The sequence below is a fragment of the Macaca thibetana genome, chromosome 9, assembly GCF_024542745.1.
Source record: "Macaca thibetana thibetana isolate TM-01 chromosome 9, ASM2454274v1, whole genome shotgun sequence".
NCBI lineage: Eukaryota > Metazoa > Chordata > Mammalia > Primates > Cercopithecidae > Macaca > Macaca thibetana.
The window spans coordinates 57,126,078-57,149,908 of record NC_065586.1 but is presented as its reverse complement, the minus strand read 5'-3'; the positions used below and the strand labels follow the sequence as shown (position 1 = coordinate 57,149,908).

At 38.9% G+C, this 23,831-nt stretch overlaps 1 protein-coding gene across 1 annotated transcript in view; it reads left to right on the top strand.

The window, feature by feature from the left end:
* Window positions 1–23,831, top strand: part of LRMDA (leucine rich melanocyte differentiation associated) — a 1,119,877-nt gene that overhangs the window by 883,197 nt on the left and 212,849 nt on the right. Inside the window, exon 6 of the mRNA XM_050803127.1 lies at window positions 1,378–1,462. Within this exon, the coding sequence (XP_050659084.1) occupies window positions 1,378–1,462 (85 nt within the window). The remainder of the gene's footprint in view (window positions 1–1,377; window positions 1,463–23,831) is intronic.

Here is a 23,831-nt window from a genome sequence, read left to right as displayed (position 1 = left end):
TGGAAAAGTCTTTCCTACTTTAAAACATGTTTTTCTTGATGACTAAGCCTTTATTTCTGTGGACCCAATAGTCTTGGATCCAACTTGAAACACCGTATATTTGCCTTGGAGCTGGAGTGAAGAAGTGCGACCTGAAAACTGTTTTCTACCTAGGGACAGGGCTTCTGATTTTGCTGCACTCTCTTCCTGTAAGTCTCCACTGAAAGCCGCTTAGTCAAACGTCTCAAATGTCAGAAATGAAATTTAAAGGGTTTTTCTAGCAAGTAGGTCTAATCTCCTACTTAGTTTTGATTCCTATAATATAGGTAATCTCTTTGGAGAAAAGGCCTGCTTTTAGGAGGGCAAATATATCCCATAGAATGTATTTCCTACTCCGGAAAGAAAAATGTAGCATTAATGAAATTTACTTTTTCACGAAGCTTGGAAAGATTGTAAGCTTCAGATTTTGATCCTAGCAGATGTTCTTTTTGGGATATTAAAAAAAAAAAAGCTGCATTTGATTTAGGCATCTCAGTTAAGAGTTACAGTGGTAATAATGCTTCTTGCTACTAGCAACCACACTGTGAGTGTGGCATACTGGCCATTGGTTCTGAGTGATAGCTGACCCCAAGCTGAAGTACTTTCTTTTGGCTTTAGCTCACAAGGATGTTGGGTTCTGAAAAGAGAGCCTTAGCAGCTTGGGCCATCTCAGACACCGTTCTATGGTTAAAGAGTTGTCTGCATGCAGTGAAAAAGCATCATCCTAGATGTATCTGATGTTATTTTCTTTTAGGCCTTGGAGTGACACATTTGTTGATAAGCACTACATCCCAAATCCAAATTTCAGACGTATTTCTCATCGCTGTTGTTAAACTGAGCCAGAATCCCCAGTGCACAACGCAAGACAATTTATATCCTTTCCTATGGTGACTTCATTCTGCTGAGTCTTTCATGCCACTGGGCTCATGGAAGTCAGCCCTGGTTTTCCCCATTTATCCCTAGGGGCAGAACTTAACCTCTTCACTAGTATCCAAAGAAATCTGCCTATAGCCAGCCTTTACTTTGTGGGAATTACTGGATGAAGGCCTGATGGAAATCTAAGCCTTTAACTTTTCCTGTCTTCTGCCTCTCTCTTTCTCCTCCTCCCTCTCCTTTCATTTCAGCACATAAACTGCCCCCTTTTCTTAGAGCTATTCCATATGTACCGAGGCCCCTCAAAGCTTTGGATCTTACCCAACACTTACCAGAATATTATTTCAACAAAAACAACTCTTGCTTCCTAAGAAATATCTTGGTGGATAATTTTCTCCAAGCTTAGATCCCAAGGAGACGAGTCTAGGTAAATGAGGAGTTTGGTATTTGGTGTTGCTTCATGTTGACTTTGTTTATGTCACACAGGCTTCCAGTGAGGATGTTGCCGGCTCCCCGGAGCTCCACTACACGCCCTTGCCTTCTGCTTCCAGGGAACTCACCAGTCACCAAGGTTGGAACTCAGCTTTTTATTGCTCTCAGTGGGTGCAGGGAGGGACACTTGGCTGTGCAGAGCTCTGGCTCATTACTGCTGCCTCGGCACTTTAGAAAGAACACAGTGCTTTTTAAGTCCTTGATGAGAAAACCATACCTGTCACACGTAGTGATTTTAACCTGTATTAAACAGAATTTAGTGGCAGTCTACTCAGGAGGCAAATAAATCTACGGTATAATATAATTTTGTGATTTTTTTTCTTTAAATAAAGAGATTAGAGTACTTAAAAATTATCAAGGAGATGTTAACTCCAGTATTAGTGATGGAGAGAATTTGGGAAACTCACTAACATTTATAAAAGTGTCATTGTTTGAGAATATAACAACATCTGTAATTTCAAAATGAATGAACTCTACGTTATAACTAAAAGGAATTCCAATTTGCCTGGCAACATTGAGAGAAGCCATGTGCAGTTTTTGCTGAATTCCCTTATTCTCAAAACGTTAATTTGGTTTACTCAGTTTTACCAAAGCCTTGCATGTCTGTTGCCATCTCTAGAGTCTTCAACTTCAAAAGCAGACAGAACACTGACATGAAATATTTGAAAATGTCTTATCCCTAAGCTGGCTGTTTTAAATATTGTTTCCCCAAGAAGGAAATTCCACTTGTACATGTAAAGAGGAACGTGAACAGGGACTATTCCGGCATTGTCATCCCAGCAGCATTGCAGGATGAGCAGGTGGAAGAACAGGCTGTGTAGATGCTCAGAAAGTAGTGAACCTGACCCTCCGAGTCACCATCTGGGCTCTGGGCAAATGGGATACTTGTATTCTGCAGGAAATGAAGAAGAGAGTAGTGCAGGATTTCCAGTGTCTGTGGCTTGGACCTGTGTTGCCTTTTTGGTGTCTGGGCATCAATAGAACTTTTCTACATTTAAATATACTTTAGTTAATTTTGTGAAAAATCAATTTTGCTCCAAGTTGGGGGAATAAGCTGCTGCCGACCTGCTGTGTTTTGAGGGGTCTGAACAGGTCTCTTTTGCTGAATATTCTTTTGGAGGTCTTAAGCATACATCCCTTTCGAGACTGTTTTTGGGGGAATTTCCCTAAAATGACACCACATCTAGATGGAGCAACAAATTAACTCTTAAATTAGCCTCATATTCTCATGTGTTTATTTATTGGTTTCTTGTATTTGAATAAGGGTATTTTTACTTTAGAGTCTATTGAATAAGTTGCATAGAAACCGAAGTCTCAGAAACCTCCCAGCCACTTGTAAAGTTTATCTGGCCATGAAATTGAGATTTCACAATGGGGAGAGATGATCAGATAGATGATAATCATTAGGAATAGGGCAAATATCATCTGTCATTTTTAACAGTAATATAAAGAATCTGAGACTTGAAGGAAGGAAATATAACACAATATAGTTTTAAGATATTTGGAATAATATTTGGAATATGGAAAAATGCCTAAAGTTGTTAGAGTTCAAATAAGTGCTCTTGGATGACATTAGGGCCTAACATGAATGAGAGAAACGTAAAGACATTTTTTAAAGGGAGCCAACACAGACATCTCAATTTTACTGAAGAAAATCCCTACACATTTAACACATTGGTTTCCTGATCAGTGCTGACTTGGTTGTTGATAAAAGCAAGTCCGCACCATCAAATGATCTTTGGGCTGATGGCCATAAGGAGACCAATAAAGAGAAGACCAAGGAAGTTCATTAAAGCTAGATTATTGAACTGATCTGTGCAGGAGAAAGGTGAGACTAATATATTTCAGCTTGGCATAAACCAATTTGGCTTGAACCAACTTGGCTTTCCCCAAATGAGAAAGTCATTATTTTTTGGCACTAAAATGAAACCACTTAATACTATCTCGTTTTTTTAATATTTAAGAGAATTATTTCAAGTTTCTGATCATGTAAATCACGAAACTATTTGAATGTCATTTGTTAATACCTTCATGCAAACAGCTTGCAAACATTTATGCAGAAGGGGGACTTTCATGGTGTGCAGACAAATTACATCAATTCTTTCTCAAGTGAAATTCTCCATGATGTCTGAAACTTTTGTCTATACAGTCCTCACTGGAAGTTCTATTTGCAAATAATTTTTTATTCATCCAGTTCCCAATCTCTTTTCCTTCCGCACCAACAACTGCAAAAACTGGCGGGCAGTAGTTCATGTGCAAATTGCTATTTTTCCGTACATGCCATTTTCCCTTTACTTGTCCTTTTATGTAACTTCCAATGTCGAGTATGATAGGCCCAAGATTCATGTCCTAAAAACTGTAGATTCAAATGCAAAGGAAGTCCGGGCTTAGAATAATGATCAGGAGACCTGGGACTCAATTCTTCCATCTGCTACTTGTAGATAATCCATATATCACAGGGATAGTAACATGTCGTACTTTGCTTCCTACATGAAACTTTTACTGATCTGAGTTATGTTGATTTTCTTCTTTCTATAGGTACATCTGATATTTGTTTCTATCTTCCAGGTGCAATTGTTCATATTCTACTTTGTATGATAAAGGTCAGGTTCTGTGTGTCTTAAACTCCTTATAAATGAAAACTTCCTGAGAGGTAGCAGTAAGTCCAAATCATCTTTTTTTTTTTTTTTTTTTTTTTTTTTTTTTTTTTTTTTTTTTTTTGAGATGGAGCCTCACCCTGTCACCCAGGCTGGAGTGCAATGGCACAGCCTTAGCTCACTACAACCTGCCTCCCGGGTTCAAGTGATTCTCCTGCCTGAGCTTCCTGAGTAGCTGGGATTACAGGCACGCACTACCACACCTGGCTAATTTTTTGTATCTTTAGTAGAGACAGGGTTTCACCGTGTTGACCAGGGTGGTCTCAAACTCCTGACCTCATGATTCACCTGTCTCGGGCCCCCAAAGTGCTGGGACTACAGGCATGAGCCACCGCGCCCAGCCTCATCTTCTCTTTGATATCACTGACACTGCCCATTCTTCAGGTATCAGCTTACATATCACAGCTCCAAAGGAAACTCCCCTGATCCCCCCTACACACTTATATTAGGCCAGTGTTCCCTGTTCAGGGACTATCTTCCTAGATGGGCCATAAGCTGTTGGAAAGAGTGGTTGTGATTACATATGTTCACCACTTTATCTGCAATGCCTGGCACAGGGCCTCCTACCTAAATGGAGTTCCATATATATTTGTTCAGTAAAGACTGAGTAATAGAAACCCAGGGGAAGCGTGAGTATCTTAGTCACCTCTGCAAGGTAACTTGATTGCATGTGAGAAAGGAGACCCTGCCTCCTTTGGGGGTGAACACACTAAAGGGAAAGGTCTAGCTGTGTGGACCTCAGACTTCAATTCTGTTGCTTTCATAAACCCAAACCATCAGGGATGGGTGTCATATGTGTTGATTCATTACCAGAGAGCATTTAGTCGCAAAGCCTAACTTCTAAATAGTTGATTATTTCAATGTTGTAGTTTTCAAGCATTGGTAGTTTGATGGTAGGGAAGGGAATAGAATGAATTGAAGTAACTGATGGAATTATGTTACTAGAACAGAAAGTCTCAAGGAAGGGGTCAGACTCTCAGTAAGGTAAAGATTGTGGTACACACATGGATTTAGAATGGTCCACCTGAATCCTCTCTGAGAATGCTGCCCTGGGTTGGAGCATATCTTTGGAATGAGGAGGACACGGGGATGTGTCAGTAATCTCAGTTGTTCCCTAGTGACAATCTACATATTGTGCCCTTGGCTGTGTCCATGTTATGAGGAGTGCTAAAATATCTGTTGGAGAAATGTCCCTTTAAATATGTTATGAGTACAGGACATGCCCTAGCATGCCAGGTATTGCCGTTCTTTACCTAGTAGCTCTTAGAAGTAGAATTCACATTTGTACAGGGCATTGTATCTTTTGGGGAAAACATTTCTATTTAGAATGTAAACTATATCATCCTCAAGAAAACCCTATAAAGTGGGGAGGGCAAATATTATTCCCATTTAACAGAGGGAGACATCAAGAATTGCTGGGGATGATGGAGCAACTCAACAACAGGCAAGAGAAACAAAATCAAACCCTGTGCCCTTAATTCTCAGGTCACCCCTGACTTTTGTCCTTTACCCAGTGCATATGAAGCAAATGTAGGTAGGACTAACTGTGGCCTTGAGCTGGAAGGAAGAGGAGAAAAAGTACAGGTAGCGGCATGGCCTGGAAATGTTCACCACTGCCATGCATTTCCAAAGCCTGTGCTAAGGCTGCTAGGAGATACTTGCCTGCCTCTGTCAAAGAATTGCATTACTCCTGCTCCACCATTCTTTATTTTTAAAATACAGAACAATAAAATCAGGAGTGGAGAAGGTTTGAAAACAAAAAGGGACAATGCTCCATGTCAGTCTGGATGGGGAAAATAGAAGGCACGCTATGTATTCCAGTAATGAAGAGTTTTAATGAAGGAATTAGAGGTGCTGCCACCACCCAGTCTCAACCTCAGCACTGAACCAGTGATTCTCAGCAGCTTGCTGGAAAGTTTCTGTGGATCACAGGAACACCTAGGCATCTCTCACTGACTTTCTTTATCTGAAGCACCTGTGCGGGGATTCTCACATTCACCTGGAGACTGTTTCAGTCATTGCCATTATCCATACGTTGCTCTGCTCCTCCTTTTCTCTAGATTTCCAGATCATACTCCAGCATCTCTCTTAGGCCAACTCTCACCTAGGTTGATTCGCTGAAGGTGATTCTGAGATATACAGTTTTCAGTTCTCCCTTGAAGCTACAGAGAAAACCTTAGAAGAAAGCGGATGGTGGTAATGCTAAAACAGAGAATCCAGCACATCTACCATAACCCTGCCTTGCCAATAGCTATCACGTGGAGGATCTCATTTCAACTTGTCTGCATACACGTTTTGCAAGATAATTGCAAGCCTAGTGAATGCCCCCGAATTATTTATTTCCTGATGCTTATACTATAGTCTTGAAGGTATGCCATAGTTAGCTTGCCATATTAAACATTGGACTTGAAATGTATAAAAGAAAGAAAGCAAAAAAAAAAAAATGAAGAGGAAATTTGCTGTGAAACTTGCTTAGAGATAACCTTTCTACTTTGACTATTGTTGGCAATCTTGCCATTATTTTTATTGACACAGTTGTTAGGTACTCATCTTCCTCTCCAACCAGGGGCTTGATCTATTTGTGTTTGAAATTGGTTGCTGGGACTGTCACAAAGTAATTTATACAGCAACTTATCATAATTAGTTATCGTTTGCAGTTTCCCTAATGTGAGTTGCATTTTATGCTTAGCAATTGATTTTTCTGTATATCTCCATGAAGCAGCTCAATGTATGCCATTCAAAAAAGAAGAAAAAGACCGAAAGAAAAACTGTGGTTTTTTTATATTATTTAAAACATTTTTAGCCGGAGATATCATAAAATACGTTTCCACAGGAGCCATAAATACCGAATGCTTTGCTTCAACTCATTAAATCAGCCAAAGTGAAGGTGAACAAAAGGAAATTTAAATGTCTGTATGTGAAGAGGTAGCAATGTAGACAAAGATATTTGGGATGGGGAGATGTTGGCCAGAAAAACTTCATGCCAACAAGCATAATGCTTTCAGGAGGGCTCAAAAGGAAGTTACTTGATGACTAAACTATTGCTCACAATTTGTTTTGGGCTTTTATAGGATTTAGAGGTGCAGGGGCAGAATGATGTGATACTTTTCCTTATCCATTATAAGGGTCACAGCCTATAACAAAAGACAGGTTAACAAGAGAAGAGGATAAGAAATTTACTTAATCAAAGTTTTCTGAGACAGGGGGGCCTTCAGAAATGAAAGGGAAAACTATTTTTATGCTTATGTTAATGAAGAATGGACAGCTGTGTAGAAACATGATTAGACAAATGGTATGATCTAATGGTAGTAAATTGAGGGGAAACGCAGCAAGCCCTATCTGTTCAGATTCTTCTTGACCTCTCTATGTAGCATTCCTTCCCCTGGTTATAGCACAGGACCCTCTGAAATGAGAGTCTTCAAAGGAGAAGAGAGAGTGTGACCTTTCTAGGTTTCATGGCTGGCTTTAAGGGACAGGATTCTAGTTTCAATGACCCCACTTAGGGAAAAGGAATTCTGGTTTCTGTAACTCACTGCAGGGGAGAGACAGAGGGATGAAGGAGCAGGTAAGAGAAGGCCAGAGAGACCTTGCTTTTGAGGCCCTTCCAGTGTCTTTTGTTTCAAAGCACTCAGCACGTCAAGGTGCCACAATTTGGGGTATTGTGTTCTGAGCCCTGTCAGAGGCAGTATGTCTCTTTTAGCAACTTTTAGTTTTTCATTTTTAGATTTCTACTATCTTGTCGTGTCAGCCACAGGGAATGTGAAAGCTCAGTGTGTCTGATCATTATAAACAAAATCTACAGCAAACAATAGCAAAGACTCAGGATGCATTTATTTAGGCCAGCTTAATAGCTCAGCATCAAGGAATCTTTTGCCTACTGCCTCTTGGTTCTCACTGATCATTTAAAAAGATGGGGCTGGATGCAGTGGCTCACGCCTGTAATCCCAGCACTTTGGGAGGCTGATGCAGGCGGATCACTTGAGGTCAGGAGTTCGAGACCAGCCTGGCCAACAGTTTGAGACCAGACAGGCCAACTGGCCCGTCTCTACTAAAAATACAAAAATCAGTTGGGTGCAGTGGCAGGCACCTGTAATCCTAGCTACTTGGGAGGCTGAGACAGGAGAATTGCTTGAATCCAGGAGGCAGAAGTTGCAGTGAGCAGAGATCATGCCACTGCACTCCAGCCTGGGTGACCGAGTGAGAGTCTGTCTCAAACAAAACAAACTAACAAAAAGATGGGATGAACAATCTGATGGTTCTGGTGACTTTGCCAGGTAGGTCTCACCTAAGGTCAGACCCTATTACTAAGACAACCTGCTTATATATTGCCTTCTGCCTTCCAGAATATTTTGATTAGTCTTTCAAGAGAGCTAAGCATCAAATAATTTCTCCAAAAATTGTCACTGACTCATTGAAAGTTCATAGAAGCACGACAGATCCAAATTTTCCCCATGAATAATGTATTGAAAAGTCGCAAAAGGAAAGAGAGAAAAGAAAAAAGAAAAAAACCTCCTTAGAGACAAAGACATGTTTTTGTTCAGGGGTCCTGTCAAATAAGAGTATGGCCTTGGCTTGTATCTTTTAGACTTCTTGCCACCACTGTGCCTTGACTGTGTGGGGGAAGAGTGTGTTGGTTCCTCGTGCAGAACTATTATTAGCATTTGCTAATTATGTAAAATGATTTCCTCTGATGACATTTTCAACAGAACCCATTACTTTAGTTTTCTTTCCTTCATAATGCTTTTATGGGCTTATAATCTTTGTGGAATTCTCAGATGCTGAGAGATGCTAAAGTTTCCTTTATTTAATCGAGGTGACTAGTAATTTGACAGTAGTGGTTGACAGGTTTATTTTATCTGCGTGGCAGTAGGAGTCTATTTTCAGTGGGTGCACTCTGTTCCAAAGTAAAAGGACTTTACTAAGTGCTGAATAAATTGTACTTTCCTTTGATTCTAGACCTTGCTGAAGTGGTTTAAAAACTCTGGTCTGGGTCATCAAATTCATCTCCCTGCTACTTTGCAGGGTCAATAGCTTCACTCTGTACAGAGCCGGGCTGGGGTGGATTGGAATGGAGGGTAGTGTAGATTAAAACTTCCGCACATATATAGATAGATGTGCATGTGTGCACTCGCTGTCTGCGAGGGTGGCAGTGATGGAAGAGCAAGCCAAGTGGAGTCTGAAGATGGATGAATCTGTTAGACTATTACCAAGACTGGCATGGAGTTTAGCCAGGAACTTTAAGCAACCTCCTTTAAACATTTGAAATCCATAGGGGTCCATTTCCTCTCCTTTTTCTCCAAGGATGATTTTTCATTTGCAGTCTCCGAGATTGCTTTATTTCTATTCTTTGGACAGAATTGTGGTATTCTCATAGACACAGAAGGGCTACGAATCTGGTTTTTCTTTCCCAGAAGCGAAGCAAGGAGGGAAAAATGTATTTCAGTTTTCCCCTGCCCCTCAAATAGTAGCAAACCCTACTTCTGTAAAATGAGAGGTCAGAAAGACAACTCTTCCCCCAACAGGCAGTCCTAATAAAAAATGATGTAAAAACATGCTGCCTTTATCTTAAAAAATGGAAGCTTAGAATGTACGGGGTGGAAGGTTCTAAATGGGCTTGTGTTTTAGAGTCCTTATGTTTCTTGCCCCTTTTTATGAGGAAAGAAGTATGATATGGTCAGTAAGACACAGATTGCTATGAGCACAGTCATTCAAGAATCTCCCCAACATGTCTTTATTTAGTACCTACTGTGTACCAAGTGTATTGTTAGGATTTGTGGAGAATTCAGAAATAGAGAATATTATCCCTATCTTCCAGGAATTTATGGTTTGATTGAGGAGATCCCAAAAATGAAGTAATACCAACCAAACAAGATATTATATGTTATATAAATAAGGGCTATATTAGTTGGTAAAAGTTGCAGGTGCTCTCAATGTTTAGAAAAGATAGGGCACAGTGTAGGTGAGACTCCTCAGGCATGGCTCTTTGGAGGATGTTGGCATTGAGCTTTGAAGAACATGTTAAGTGGGGAGCAAAAGAACGGCATTCCAGAAAGGTAAATGGGTAAAGATAAAGCACAAGGGCAAGAACAGGTAGAACTGATGAGAGAAAGGGACCCTGTTTTGAAAAGGTCAGAAATAAGGTTCCTTATGTAGGACAGGTCCACATTATGGCAGGTCTCGGACAGACAGAAGGGTTTATATTTGATTCAAAACCACGCTGTAGGATTATTAATCTGCAAGTAGTATGCAGGGGTAAGTGGAAAGGAGGGAGCCTGGACTCAAGGAGGCCATGGGGGGATGGGATTGGAGGGGGATCATTTCAGTCTTAGAAGCCTTAGATTTCCAGATAACCAGGTTCTGTGCCCATAGACTGTGATGCCTCCAAAGAGCAGGTTTCTAGCAAAGGTAATTTAGAAAACAACTTGGTAACAGATGGGGAAGACAGCTGGGGCCAGGATAGATACTGCCAGGAGAGCAGGGGTGGGGGCCATGCACAGGGAACCTTATGGCCACTATGGAGTTGTTGTATGAGGTTGCTGATGGTTTGGTCACGAGGACTCAGGCATCAGAGAAACTGGACAGTCAACGTTTTCACTCCGCATGTTATTCAGAATGTTTCTGATGTTGGCTTTTGAAACTAAAGCATAGGGCCCGGGATAATGTTGCAATAATCCAGCGTTTGATGATCAAGGCCTGGAGTGGCTGGCTGGCTGGCTGGGGGTACAAAGAATAAAGGAAGGAGTATGGGAAACATTCTGTTGCAAACACAATAGACCGAATACTGATTATATTTCAGGGTAGAGAGAAACAGAGGACCAGAAAGCTGTAAGGAAGCCAGCATGGTGTGTGGGAGGCTGTGGTCTCTGCCTGTTGCCCCTCTCCTGGTTCATCCCCATTGCAGGATTCTCTCCCACCATTCATGCATGAACTCTAATCTGGCCTGTTAAATGAAAGACTGGTGGAGTTAATGTAGTGGAGCTTGTGGCAGCAGGAACAAACGTACAAAAAGCAGGCAGAGCAGCCACAAACATTTGTTCTCATTCTAGTCTTTGGCTTAAAGATGAGCTTCATTCTCTTAAAAACTAATAAGTACCCAGGGTGTTTTATTTCTGAATCTTGGGCTTCTGGAAGGAGAGTGATTTGAAGCCAATGCTTTTGGACTAAATTGTTCTGCCGTGACCTCAGGCCGGTATTAACTTCCTAGTCCCAGTTCTTCTGACTCTTTATTTCCCTGTCTCTTATAGAAAACTTTACCCTGCCCCAGGTTTTTCCTCATGTAGTGATTTTACAACCTTTTTTGGAACAAATAAACAAACATCTGGAATCATGTGGTACATTTAATTAAAAAGTTTGTATTTGGCCAGAAATGGTAAAATCATGAAAAATGGCCTGTCGGTGAGCTCAAGAAGGCCAAATGATGACGTTGTTGGCTGCAAACGGACTGAAATTGAGGGAGGTGAACACCTGCTCAGCTCGGCCTGCTGTCCTCTAGCTTCCTCCTCCAGCCATTAATATTTACTGCAGTTTCTTTATCCATTCTAATGAAATTTTTTGGTTGGGGCTGGTCTGGGGAGAGGGCTGTTACTTTTCCAATAACCTTGGATTTGTTGCGATGTGTGTGCTTTATAAAGGGTGTGGTATTGGGCTTTTTGGGCTTTTCATTTCCCTTGCTCAGAATTCCATATGCTTCAGGTCACCACAGGGGCCTATTTCTGTTTCTTCAATCAGTCACTCAGCCATGGTTTTCTTGAGAGCCGCTACCCAGGGCATGTAGGAGATGCAAAAGAAGCTGTGGGCTCTGCCTTCAGAAATCCTACAGTCTAATTGGAGACAAGGTCCTACGCAGACAAAGCAGAGGCCAAGCTAGATGGAAGAGTGCAGAGAAGGGAGGGATCTCCGACCATAGAAAGATTGGGAGGTGGCCTTGAATGAAGGTAAGAACTGAGTTGAAAGAACTTTCCCTGAGTGAGTTCCAAGTGTGAAAGGATTTAGGGAGAGACCAAGTTGTGGAATTCTTGTCTAGTTTCTGGTCTTAATCTAGGTGAAAGTAGGGGGTGGATACGTTTAAAGCAAGAATTAGATATGATTATTCTACATTTCCAATTAGCTTCTCCTTTGCAAGACATAGCAAGGGTGAAGTAAAATTTAAGTTTTGTTTGCAAATTAGGATAAAATGTTAAGATGATCTGGCTTTACAGAGTGTAGTGCTCTCATATGTCTCCCACATGAAGATTTATACCAAGGATGAGATTATTCTTAGGACAAAGTGAGAAGTTTTTCTTGTTGCATGGAATACAAGGGAAGTGACCAGGGGCTGCAAATATAGTGAGCACCGTTTAGGTTAGATCCAAGGGAAGTGTGAACCCATAGGTATCTGAGACATGTCTCACAATAAATTTAGAAAGTTTATTTTGCCAAGATTTAAGGATGCACCTGTGACACAGCCTCAGGAGGTCCTAGTGACATGTGCCCAAGGTAGTCTGGGCACGGCATGGTTTTATATGTTTTAGGAAGACATGAGACATCAATCAAATACATTTAAGATGTACGTTGGTTTGGTCCAGAAAGGCAGACAACTTTAAGTGGGGGGAGCTTCCAGGTTATAGGTAGATTTAAAATTGTTCTGGTGGGCAATCAGTTGAAAGACTTATCAATAGAAAGGAATATCTGGGTGATATAAGAGGCTGTAGAAACCAAGGCATAATCATGCAGATGAAACCTACAGGCAGCAGGCTTCAGAGAGAATAGATTGTAAATATTTCTTATCAGACTTAAGGTCTATGTAGATATTAAATGCTGGTTGGCTTTTCCTGAATTACAACAGGGAGGAGGGCATAATGAGGCACGTCCAACCCACCCCCTACTTTCCATCATAGCCTGAACCAGTTTTTCAGGTTAACTTTGGAGTGCCCTGATCAACAGGAGGGAGTCTATTAAGATAGTTGAGGGAGCCTTAGAATTTTATTTTTGGTTTACAGAAGGATAAGTATTGTTTTGAACTCAGGTGTGGATTGGCAAGGGAGATAGAGAAATCACCATTCCCCAAGGCCTTTTACTGAAGGACTTGCTCATCTGTCTTTGAGGTAGCCTGAAGGAAATGAAATGAAACTTAAACAATGATCAGATCCTGACTGGATGTGATCCTGGGTTCTCTATGTCAATGCTGGTTCAGCTTTTTCATAAAATGAAATCAGGGTTTCACCTTGACCCTTCTGGACTTGTGCAAGCACAAGGAGATATAGGATCCTGCTGGATGGAGCATAACTTCAGTTGCCAGAGGAGTTCTTAGTCCTCAGCTCTTTATTATTCTTGTGCATCTGTTTCCTTAAATACTCTCTGCAGAAGCATTAGCATGAAAATAAAAGAGTACAGCAACTTGGAATTTTCCATCTGTAGCTTCCTTAGTCTGTGGGGTCAAAGTTGTGTCCTCAGGGATGCTAATGCAAACTCTGTGTGCTGTTCCAGGGCAAATGTTTCTCAACTAAAAGACAAGAGGGGGTGGGGAGCCAAGGAAATAATGCAATGCTAATTCCCAAACACAGACTGACCAGAGGTCCCAATTTAAATTGCTGCTCCCCAAACTCTATTCCCACCCTCCCCCAAAGGAAAAAAAAATATCCTGTGTTGTTAGGACAGACATCTGTGTGAGAGCAATAAAACAGTCTTCTCCCTTGTGGATTAGCTCTTTATTCCTTTATTTATCTTGCTATACTTCATCAGTTTATCCTAAATCAAGGAGAGTCAAAGAGGATAAGATGCAGTCCCTTTTTTGTTTTTGATTAAGGAAACCCATACAACCATCCTCCTACACAAATTTCTTTTCTCAAGAGAGAGCTTTCCTTGTTATGTCTAATTTCTCCTCCCACTTTTTTTTTTTTATTGGCCTCCTTGGAAACTCTCTGGAACTTTTATTTCATATAATGTTCAAATCAGATAATGAAACTCCTCCAGAGACAGGTTAAATAGGGCAGTGAATGTTGGCATGTCTGCATGATTCTAAAGTACAAGGGGAACTAGGATAGCAGACTTAACATATTCCATAGCCTCCTTTTCTTCTTCCAAATTCCTAGAAGTTTATTAATTCTTTCAAGAGATATCTATGGAGCATGTTCTATGTGTCAAGCCCTGTTCAAAACATTAGAGCTAGGGCTGTGCACAAAGTAGGCAAACATTTCTGCCTTCAAAGAGCTTATGTTCTAGTCAGAGAGACGATCTATAACTAAGATAAAAATAAAACCACCACATAATATATCAGTACTAAGATGAAAACAAAAGCAGATCAAGGGTATGAGAGAGTATGTTTTGGCAATTTGAGATCTGATAGCCAGAGAAGCCACCACTGAGAAGATGATGGTGGAGTAAAGACCTTGGAAGTTGAGGCATGGAGCCCTGAAAATGTCTGAGAGAAAAGTGATCCAGGTCAAGGAAGGAGCAAATGCAAGGCCCTGAGGTGGGAGCATGCTCCTGGCATACATGAAGTACAACCAAGAGGCCAGTGTGGCTAGGGTGAGCAATCTAGAGAGAGAGTGGTAGATGAAGCCAGAACAATAGCAGGGGCTAGAACTTGTAGCCCATTGTTAAATTTTAAACCCAGGAACATTAAACTTTTAAAGAATTTATTTGAGCAGATAGTGATTCATGAATCAGGCAGCACTAGATTGCATGTGGTTCAGGGCTCCACCAAGAGGGTGTGAGGGGATATTTTTTATAACGTGTTTGTGGAAGCCAAGACAAAGAATTGTTTGACTGGTTAAAGTGGAAAGTCCCAGTTAGAGGTTAATTGGTGGTTTCTTGTTGGTTAAGCTTAAGTTTCGTTTTACTGCTTACATTGACTTGGGTTTTGGTTTGCTTATGTAGGAATCCAAAGTGCTGGAACCATCTCAGCCTAATGGCTTCCTGATAGATTATTTTAACACTGCTTACTGTGACTAAGACAGGAAGCTATTTCAAGGCAGAAGAAATAATAGAAATGATATTACCCTTCTCCTTATAGAAAAAAGCAACAACTCCCAAATGAATAACTAACTGGAAAAGAAAGAAAGGGTACTGCTTTTGAGCAGAAACTATTGGTTTTCTGAAAGATCACAGCCCAAAATAAATGCAACAGAGTTTCAAAATGCAGAACCAAGACCCAGCAGGATGGCATATACCTATAAGCTCAGATATGCCTGAGGTAGGAGGACTGTTTGAGTCCAGGAGTTTGAGACTGTAGTGTGGAGTGATTGAGCCTGTGAATAGCCGTTGTACTCCAGCCTGGGCAGCATAGTGAGACACAGTCTCATAAATAAATAAATAGTAAATAAATGGATGTAGAACTAGCTTCAGGAGTTCTTTAAGCACAGAGAAAGCTACTAGGGGCCTCATAGCAGGCAATAATTTAGGCTTCCTCAGTGGGTACAGCCACATGGGTCATATCATCTATATACTTCTCTCCATCCTTAGTTTAGGCATCAAGTAACAGAGCTATCTCTAAGCCAGAACAGTAAGTGTGAGTGATTGGATCAGAAAAATAGGATGGCAGGAGTCGGTACAAATGTATAAGTCATAATAAATGAGAATGAACTAAATTAAAAGAGCACTCCCAGATTTGGTTAATAAAAAAAAAAAGAAGATGTAAAATAAAGTACTTTTTCAAGAGGTACATATAATAAAACAACATAGGCAGCTTGAAAATACAGGAATTAAAGGACAGAAATACTGGATACCTGCTTACACAAAATCCAAGAAGAGCAATGTTAATATTCAACAAAACAAGACTCAAGATGATTACTGAAATGCCAAACAGGGTTATTTTGCATAACTAAGAAGATACAATGGAAATCTAAAACAATCATGAATCTTAAGGCAACCAATGATACGACTTTGAAATTCATAAAGCAGAAATTTCTAGAAATACCAGAAAAAATGAACAAAGTCACCATCACGAAGACTTTAGCACATCTCCTATGAAAATGACAGCTAAATGAATGGAAATTTTACAATACCTTCATTTTGTTACATAGAAAATAGGGTGATATTGTTTTTTTTTGTTTTTTGTTTTGTTTTGTTTTGTTTTGGGACGGAGTCTTGCTCTGTCGCCCAGGCTGGAGTGCAGCGGCCGGATCTCAGCTCACTGCAAGCTCCGCCTCCCGGATTCAGGCCATTCTCCTGCCTCAGCCTCCCGAGTAGCTGGGACTACAGGCACCCGCCACCTCGCCCGGCTAGTTTTTTTGTATTTTTTAGTAGAGACGCGGTTTCACCGTGTTAGCCGGGATGATCTCGATCTCCTGACCTCGTGATCCGCCCGTCTCGGCCTCCCAAAGTGCTGGGATTACAGGCTTGAGCCACGGCGCCCGGTCGGTGATATTCTTTAATAACCTGTATGAAACTCACAAATTGGCTCATATCCACAAATTGGCTCATAAAGAAAAGTGTAACATGCTTCATTCAAATTAACTGATCATAACTAAGTCAAATTAGAAATTACATTAAAAAAGGAAGACTTCCCTCCCCCTTCTTCCAAAAAAAAGTAAAAGAGGAAAGAAAAAGTACTATAGACTACAGAATTAGAAATAAATGAAGTTTTGGGTTTATGAGGAAACAATATAGAATATTCTTTAAAAGTAAATGTAAGTGATAACACTGTAGTATATTAAAAACTGTGAGATATAGCCAAAAGTCTAATAAGTGGATTTTTCCTCCTTAGAAACATAAACTATAAAACAAGGAATAGAAGATAAAAATAAAAGAACTGTGTTTTCATATATTCTAATTAAAAACCCAAGCAAATGTAATGACATATGAAAGGACTTAATAAAATAGAAACCACATACAATATACTTTATCAACAATACCAACAGATACTTAAGAAAAAGGTGAGCCTAGCAGATCAAAGTAAGAAAAAATAGAGATTGACATTTAACATTAGGAATAAGGAGACAAAAAATCCCATAACACTATTGAGCTTTATGTTGATAAATTTGAAAATCTAAGTAAAACAAGCAATTTTAAGGCAATTGTAGTTACCAATGCTGTCTCAGGAAGAAATGTAGTCTAAACAGAGAAAAAAAAAAAGATGATAAAAGAAACTTAAAAAATAGCCATATATCCCTCAAAGAGAAGTAGCCTCTCATCTTTTATAATTTATTCCAGAAAATAAAAAGTATGGAAAATTACTGTTTCTCTTACTATGAATTCATAACTGACCTAAGCAAGGTGAGAAAACATGAAAATGAAACTCTAGGTCAGTCTCTTTTTCAAATATGAGTAAAGGAATCCTCCATGAGAAATTAACAATAAGACTTAGTAGTGCATTTAAAAAATAGTACTTCCTGACCAAGTAGAGTTGTATCTCAATATTGAAAGGGTAGTTTACTAGTAGAATTTATCAGTAAATGTGTCATATTGGCATATTAAAAAGAAAACAGGATTATATACGAGGATAATGTTACTAGATATAAAAAGAGAGAGAGACCAGGCATGGTGGCTCACGCCTACAATCCCAACACTTTGGGAGGCCAAGGGGGTTGGATTGTTTGAGCTCAGGAGTTCGAGACCAGCCTGGGCAATATGGCAAAACCTTGTCTCTACTAAAATTACAAAAAATAGCTGGGTATGGTGATGCATGCCTGTAGTCCCAGCTACTTGGGAGGCTGAGGCAGGAGGATCTCTGAGCCCAGGAGGTGGAGGTTGCAGTGAGCCGAGCTCATGTCATTGCACTCCAGCCTGGGTGACAGAGTAAGACCCTGTATTTAAAAAAAAAAAAAAAAAAAAGGAAGGAGAGAGGAAGAAACCTATGAAATTTAACAACCATTTCTGCTAAAAATCTCTCAGTAAACACGGTATAGATAGGAACTTCCCTAAATTGATAAAGTGTATCTACCAGAAACCTATAGCAACCTGCATATGAAAGAGAGATATAAGATATTTCCATCAAAGTCTCAGAACAAGCAGAGAAGGACTATTCTACATTCCCTTGGAGATGCTAGCCAAAGCAATGAGATGTACAACAACAACACAGAGCACAATAAAGATTGGGGTAAATTCAGCATTATTTGCAGTCGATATTATGACTTAGACCAGAAGTCAACAAACTTTTTCTGTTAAGGAGCAGATAATAAGTATTTTAGGGATTGTAGGCCAGAAGACATCTGTGACAATTACTCAGTTTTGCCCGAATAACGTAGCAGAACTAAGATCCATTATATCTGTAGTAAAATATGTAAATGTGCTTAATTCATGTATTTTAAAGATTTTCAGAGTGAATTATAAGGCAAAACCCAATGCTCTGTGTTGTGTAAGAGACACAGAAACAAACTGACTCAGGAAAGTTAAAATAAAAGGATAGACAAATGTGATTAAAAAGAAAGCAGGTGTTGTAGTCCTTGTAGTATTTTACAAGGTAGAATTCAAGCAGAACATAAATGAGACAAAGAAAGATGCCTGGTAATACTGAAGGTTGAAATTCATATTAGAAATAACTGTTATGAATAGCTATATAGCAAAATAAAGTGCCAATATTCATGATGGAGAAATCATAGGCTATGAAAGGAGAAATAGAAAAAAATACTAGTCTTAGGGGATTCTTCTTCACCTGTCTCATTTACTGACAGATCAAGTGGGGAAAAATAAGGATATGAAAGACAAAAACAGCAGAATTATTAAGGTAGATTTTATTAAAACATATCAAACTCGGTACCCTAACAATATAGGATATGCTTCTTTTCAAGTCAACATAAACACTCATTGTTACTCCAGTTAGTATAGCTGTGTAACAAATTACCCTCAAATTTAATGCTATGAAAGAATGACTTATTATGTTCAGATTCTGTGGGTCAGGCATTTCATGAAGGGATTGCAGGAATGGCTTATCTCTATGATGTCTGGTGCCTCAATAAAATACTTGAAGTCTGAGAGCTAGAATTATCAAAAGATTCCTATGCTCAGGTTTGGTGGTTGATGCTGGCTGTTGGCTAAGGACCCCCCTTTCCCTCCATGTAGGTCTCTCCATGTGGTTTCCTTTTGTTGGCTCATTTGGGCTTTTTCATAGCCTAGTAGCAGAGTTCTAAGGGTGAGAGTCCCAAGAGACAGGAAGACCCAGGCAGAAATTATAGAATCTTTGATGACCTCAGAAGTCATGCAGCATTACTTTGGCCATATTCTGTTCATGACGGTAGTTACAAAAGTCCTGCTGCTCACGTTCAAGGGAAGAACAAATAGACTCTGCTTCTTCTGGGGAGTGGCAAGATTCTAGAAGAGCATGTGGGACCAGAAGTGTTGCTCTGACTGATTTTGGCAAACACAGTCTTCCCTAGTAATATACTGGATCACAAACAAAATTTCAATAAATTTCAGTAGATAGAGGTAGTACAATAACACTGATATCATAATATAATAAAACTAGAAATAACAAAATTAGATTGCAAAAAAGCCCTTCTACCCAGAAATTTTCTAGTACTCTTAAATTTCAAGTCAGAGATAACATATATGGCTGAGAATTCCTGGGGAATTAAAAACAAACAACAACAACAAAAAAGATAACATATAAGCCTAAACTGTAGAACAGCTAGAGAAGTATATTAATGAAACCATTACCTATGAGAATGTATAGCTAGATTTAAGGTAATTATTAGAGAAAAACAGATAGCTTGAAGTGCATATATTAACTTGAAAAAATAAGCAAAAAATGTAAAAGATATATTAAGCATCTGACTCAAAAACAGTGTCAACCTCATAAAGGAAAGTGGAAGGGAGGAATTTGTAAAGTTAAAAATAAATATTAATAAGCTAGAATATAAAAAGTGTAGACCAAAAGCTATTTTTTTGAAAAACTAAATTATTAACTATCCCAATAAAGGAAAAATAAAGAAAATGCAAATATACAAAATAAAAAGATAAAAAGCCAGAGTAACAAGAGAAAACTAAAATAATCCTAAGAACAAACTGTGTTTAATTCTGTGCAAGTATCTGAAAATCTAGATGAAGTGGGTAATTTTGTAGGAACATATAATTTCCCAAAGCTGACCCCAGAAGAGGTAGAAGATTGAAATCATTTGATTTCCACAGGCAAAATAAAGTTCATAAAGATCTATTACTTCTCCCACAAAAACACCAAGCCCAGGTGGTTTTACTGGAAAATTTTACCAAACATTAGAAGAGTAGATACTTATAGTATTCTGCTAAATGTTTAACAACTGGGTCTGGGGGCTGGGGCAGGGAGTGAAAAAAGCCCTGATCTGTATTGTTTGCTGATTTCTAAGCATAAATATTTCTGCCATAACTTATTTCAAGCTACCTGTGTGACATCACTTAAAGTGAAGATGAGAAGAGATGTACAAATAGGCTCTTGTGAGACAGTACGAGCTGGCTTTTGCATACCACGGAGCTGATCCCAATGCTATTGAAACTGTTGCAGGGTGTGGAAGTACTTTTTACAGAAGTATATTTACAGAGTAAAGAAGTACTTCCATATTTCTTTTGTGAATTACATAAGGCCTTTATAGAAACACTGATAAGGTCTTTATAGAAACACTGATAAGGATTACAGAGAAAATGACTACATACTCACTCCAATGTTAAATATAGGTGCAAAAATAGTAATTGAAATAATTACAAACAGAATCTAGCAGCATAAAAGCAGAGTAAAACATCATGACCAAGTAAGATTTATTCCAAGTATTCAATGAAATTTCAATATTAGGATACTCATTTATTTATTTTTTTTAGTAGATCTGACAATGAAACCCGTAATTATATGGATGCCAAAAAGGCTTTGGCCAAAAATTTTTATAACCATTCTTGATAAAAAGCATTCAAAAATAGATGCATACTTCCTTAATATGAAAAAACACATCCATCTCAGTCCAAAAGCCAACACCAAACTTAGAGGTATTCCTATGAAAGTAAGAACAAAACAAGATCTCTGTTCCTACCTATTATTTAATGTTTTACTAGAAGTACTAACCAAAGCAATTAGATATGAGAAGAGATTACAGGCATGAAAGTAGAAAGCAAATTATAAAAGTTTCATGTTTACAAGTGATTTTTTTTTTTTTTTTTTTTTTTTTTTTTTTTACGGAGTCTTGCTCTGTTGCCCAGGCTGGAGTGCAGTGGTATGATCTTGGCTCACCTCAACCTCAGCCTGCCGGGTTCAAGAAATTCCCCTGCCTCAGCCTCCTGAGTAGCTGGGATTACAGACTCATGCCAGCATGCCTGGCTAATTTTTTTTTTTTGTATTTTTAGTAGAGATGGTGTTTCACCATGTTGGCCAGCAGGCTGATCTTGAACTCCTGACCTCAGGCAATCCACCCGCCTCAGCCTCTCAAAGTGCTGTGATTACAGATGTGAGCCACTGGGCCCGACCAGGTGATTTTTACATTTGGAATTTCAGGGAAAAAACTAAAAGTCTAACAAAATAACTCAGTGAGAAAGTAAAATGTACAGTGAATATGCAACATCATTAGACTTTTTATATTGAAATGAAAGCCTGTTAGTATTTTGAATGAAAAACTTCATTTACAAAAGCAACATAAAAGATAATAAATTGGGAATATTATAATCAAATATAAACAAAAATATAGAATATCTCCAAGAAAAAACACAAAAACCTTCTAGAAGAGTATGCACAAGAATGCTTAACATTAAGAACAGACATTTATATTATTTTATTGGAAAACTCAAGATCATAAATATGTCAATTAACTCTTTGTAAATTTATAAATTCATTATGAAATAATGTACAAAGCTTTTTTTCTTCCTTTTTAAACTAGAAGAACTGAATCTAAAGGCCATGTGGAAAATATGCAAAGATAATAGCTGGGATTATTTTAAAAAAAGAATTATAATGAGGGAAAACCAGCTCTATTGGATATAAAATATATTATGAAGTTTTAATAATTAAAACAATGTGGTACTGGCACAGGAATCTCCAGAATAATGGAATAGACTAGAAGTCTAGAACTAGACTCAGTTACATGTAGAAATTTGTATATGGTAAAGTAGTATCTTAAATAGGTAGGGAAAAGATGGGCCATTCAATATATGTTTTTGGGACATATAGTAGGCATTTGGAAAAAAATTTAGATACCTTATACCTTACAGCAGGATAGATTGCAAATGGATTAAAATTTTAAGTGAAAAAAAAATGTTAAAAGTATTTAAAAAAGCATAAGATAACTCATAATTCAGAAACCCAGATATAAAAAGCAAAAATAGACAAATTTGACTTTATTAGAAATACTTTTTTTTAAATTTATTTTTTATTATTATTATACTTTAAGTTCTAGGGTACATGTGCATAACGTGCAGGTTTGTTACATATGTATACTTGTGCCATGTTGCTGTGCTGCACCCGTCAACTCGTCAGCACCCATCAACTCGTCATTTACATCAGGTATAACTCCCAATGCAATCCTTCCCCCCTGCCCCCTCCCCATGATAGGCCCCGGTGTGTGATGTTCCCCTTCCCGAGTCCAAGTGATGTCATTGTTCAGTTCCCACCTATGCGTGAGAACATGCGGTGTTTGGTTTTCTGTTCTTGTGATAGTTTGCTAAGAATGATGGTTTCCAGCTGCATCCATGTCCCTACAAAGGACACAAACTCATCCTTTTTTATGGCTGCATAGTATTCCATGGTGTATATGTGCCACATTTTCTTAATCCAGTCTGTCACTGATGGACATTTGGGTTGATTCCAAGTCTTTGCTATTGTGAATAGTGCTGCAATAAACATATGTGTGCATGTGTCTTTAGAGCAGCATGATTTATAATCCTTTGGGTATATACCCAGTAATGGGATGGCTGGGTCATATGGTACATCTAGTTCTAGATCCTTGAGGAATCGCCATACTGTTTTCCATAATGGTTGAACTAGTTTACAATCCCACCAACATTGTAAAAGTGTTCCTATTTCTCCACATCCTCTCCAGCACCTGTTGTTTCCTGACTTTTGAATGATCGCCATTCTAACTGGTGTGAGATGGTATCTCATTGTGGTTTTGATTTGCATTTCTCTGATGGCCAGTGATGATGAGCATTTTTTCATGTGTCTGTTGGCAGTATGAATGTCTTCTTTTGAGAAATGTCTGTTCATATCCTTTGCCCACTTTTTGATGGGGTTGTTTGTTTTTTTCTTGTAAATTTGTTTGAGTTCTTTGTAGGTTCTGGATATTAGCCCTTTGTCAGACGAGTAGATTGCAAAAATTTTCTCCCATTCTGTAGGTTGCCTGTTCACTCTGATGGTAGTTTCTTTTGCTGTGTAGAAGCTCTTTAGTTTAATGAGATCCCATTTGTCAATTTTGGCTTTTGCTGCCGTTGCTTTTGGTGTTTTAGACATGAAGTCTTTGCCCATGCCTATGTCCTGAATGGTACTACCTAGGTTTTCCTCTAGGATTTTTATGGTATTAGGTCTAACATTTAAGTCTCTAATCCATCTTGAATTAATTTTCGTATAAAGAGTAAGGAGCCAGTTTCAGCTTTCTACTTATGGCTAGCCAATTTTCCCAGCACCATTTATTAAATAGGGAATCCTTTCCCCATTTCTTGTTTCTCTCAGGTTTGTCAAAGATCAGATGGCTGTAGATGTGTGGTATTATTTCTGAGGACTCTGTTCTGTTCCATTGGTCTATATGTCTGTTTTGGTACCAGTACCATGCTGTTTTGGTTACTGTAGCCTTGTAGTACAGTTTGAAGTCAGGTAGCGTGATGCCTACAGCTTTGTTCTTTTAACTTAGGATTGATTTGGAGATGCGGGCTCTTTTTTGGTTCCATATGAACTTTAAAGCAGTTTTTTCCAATTCTGTGAAGAAACTCATT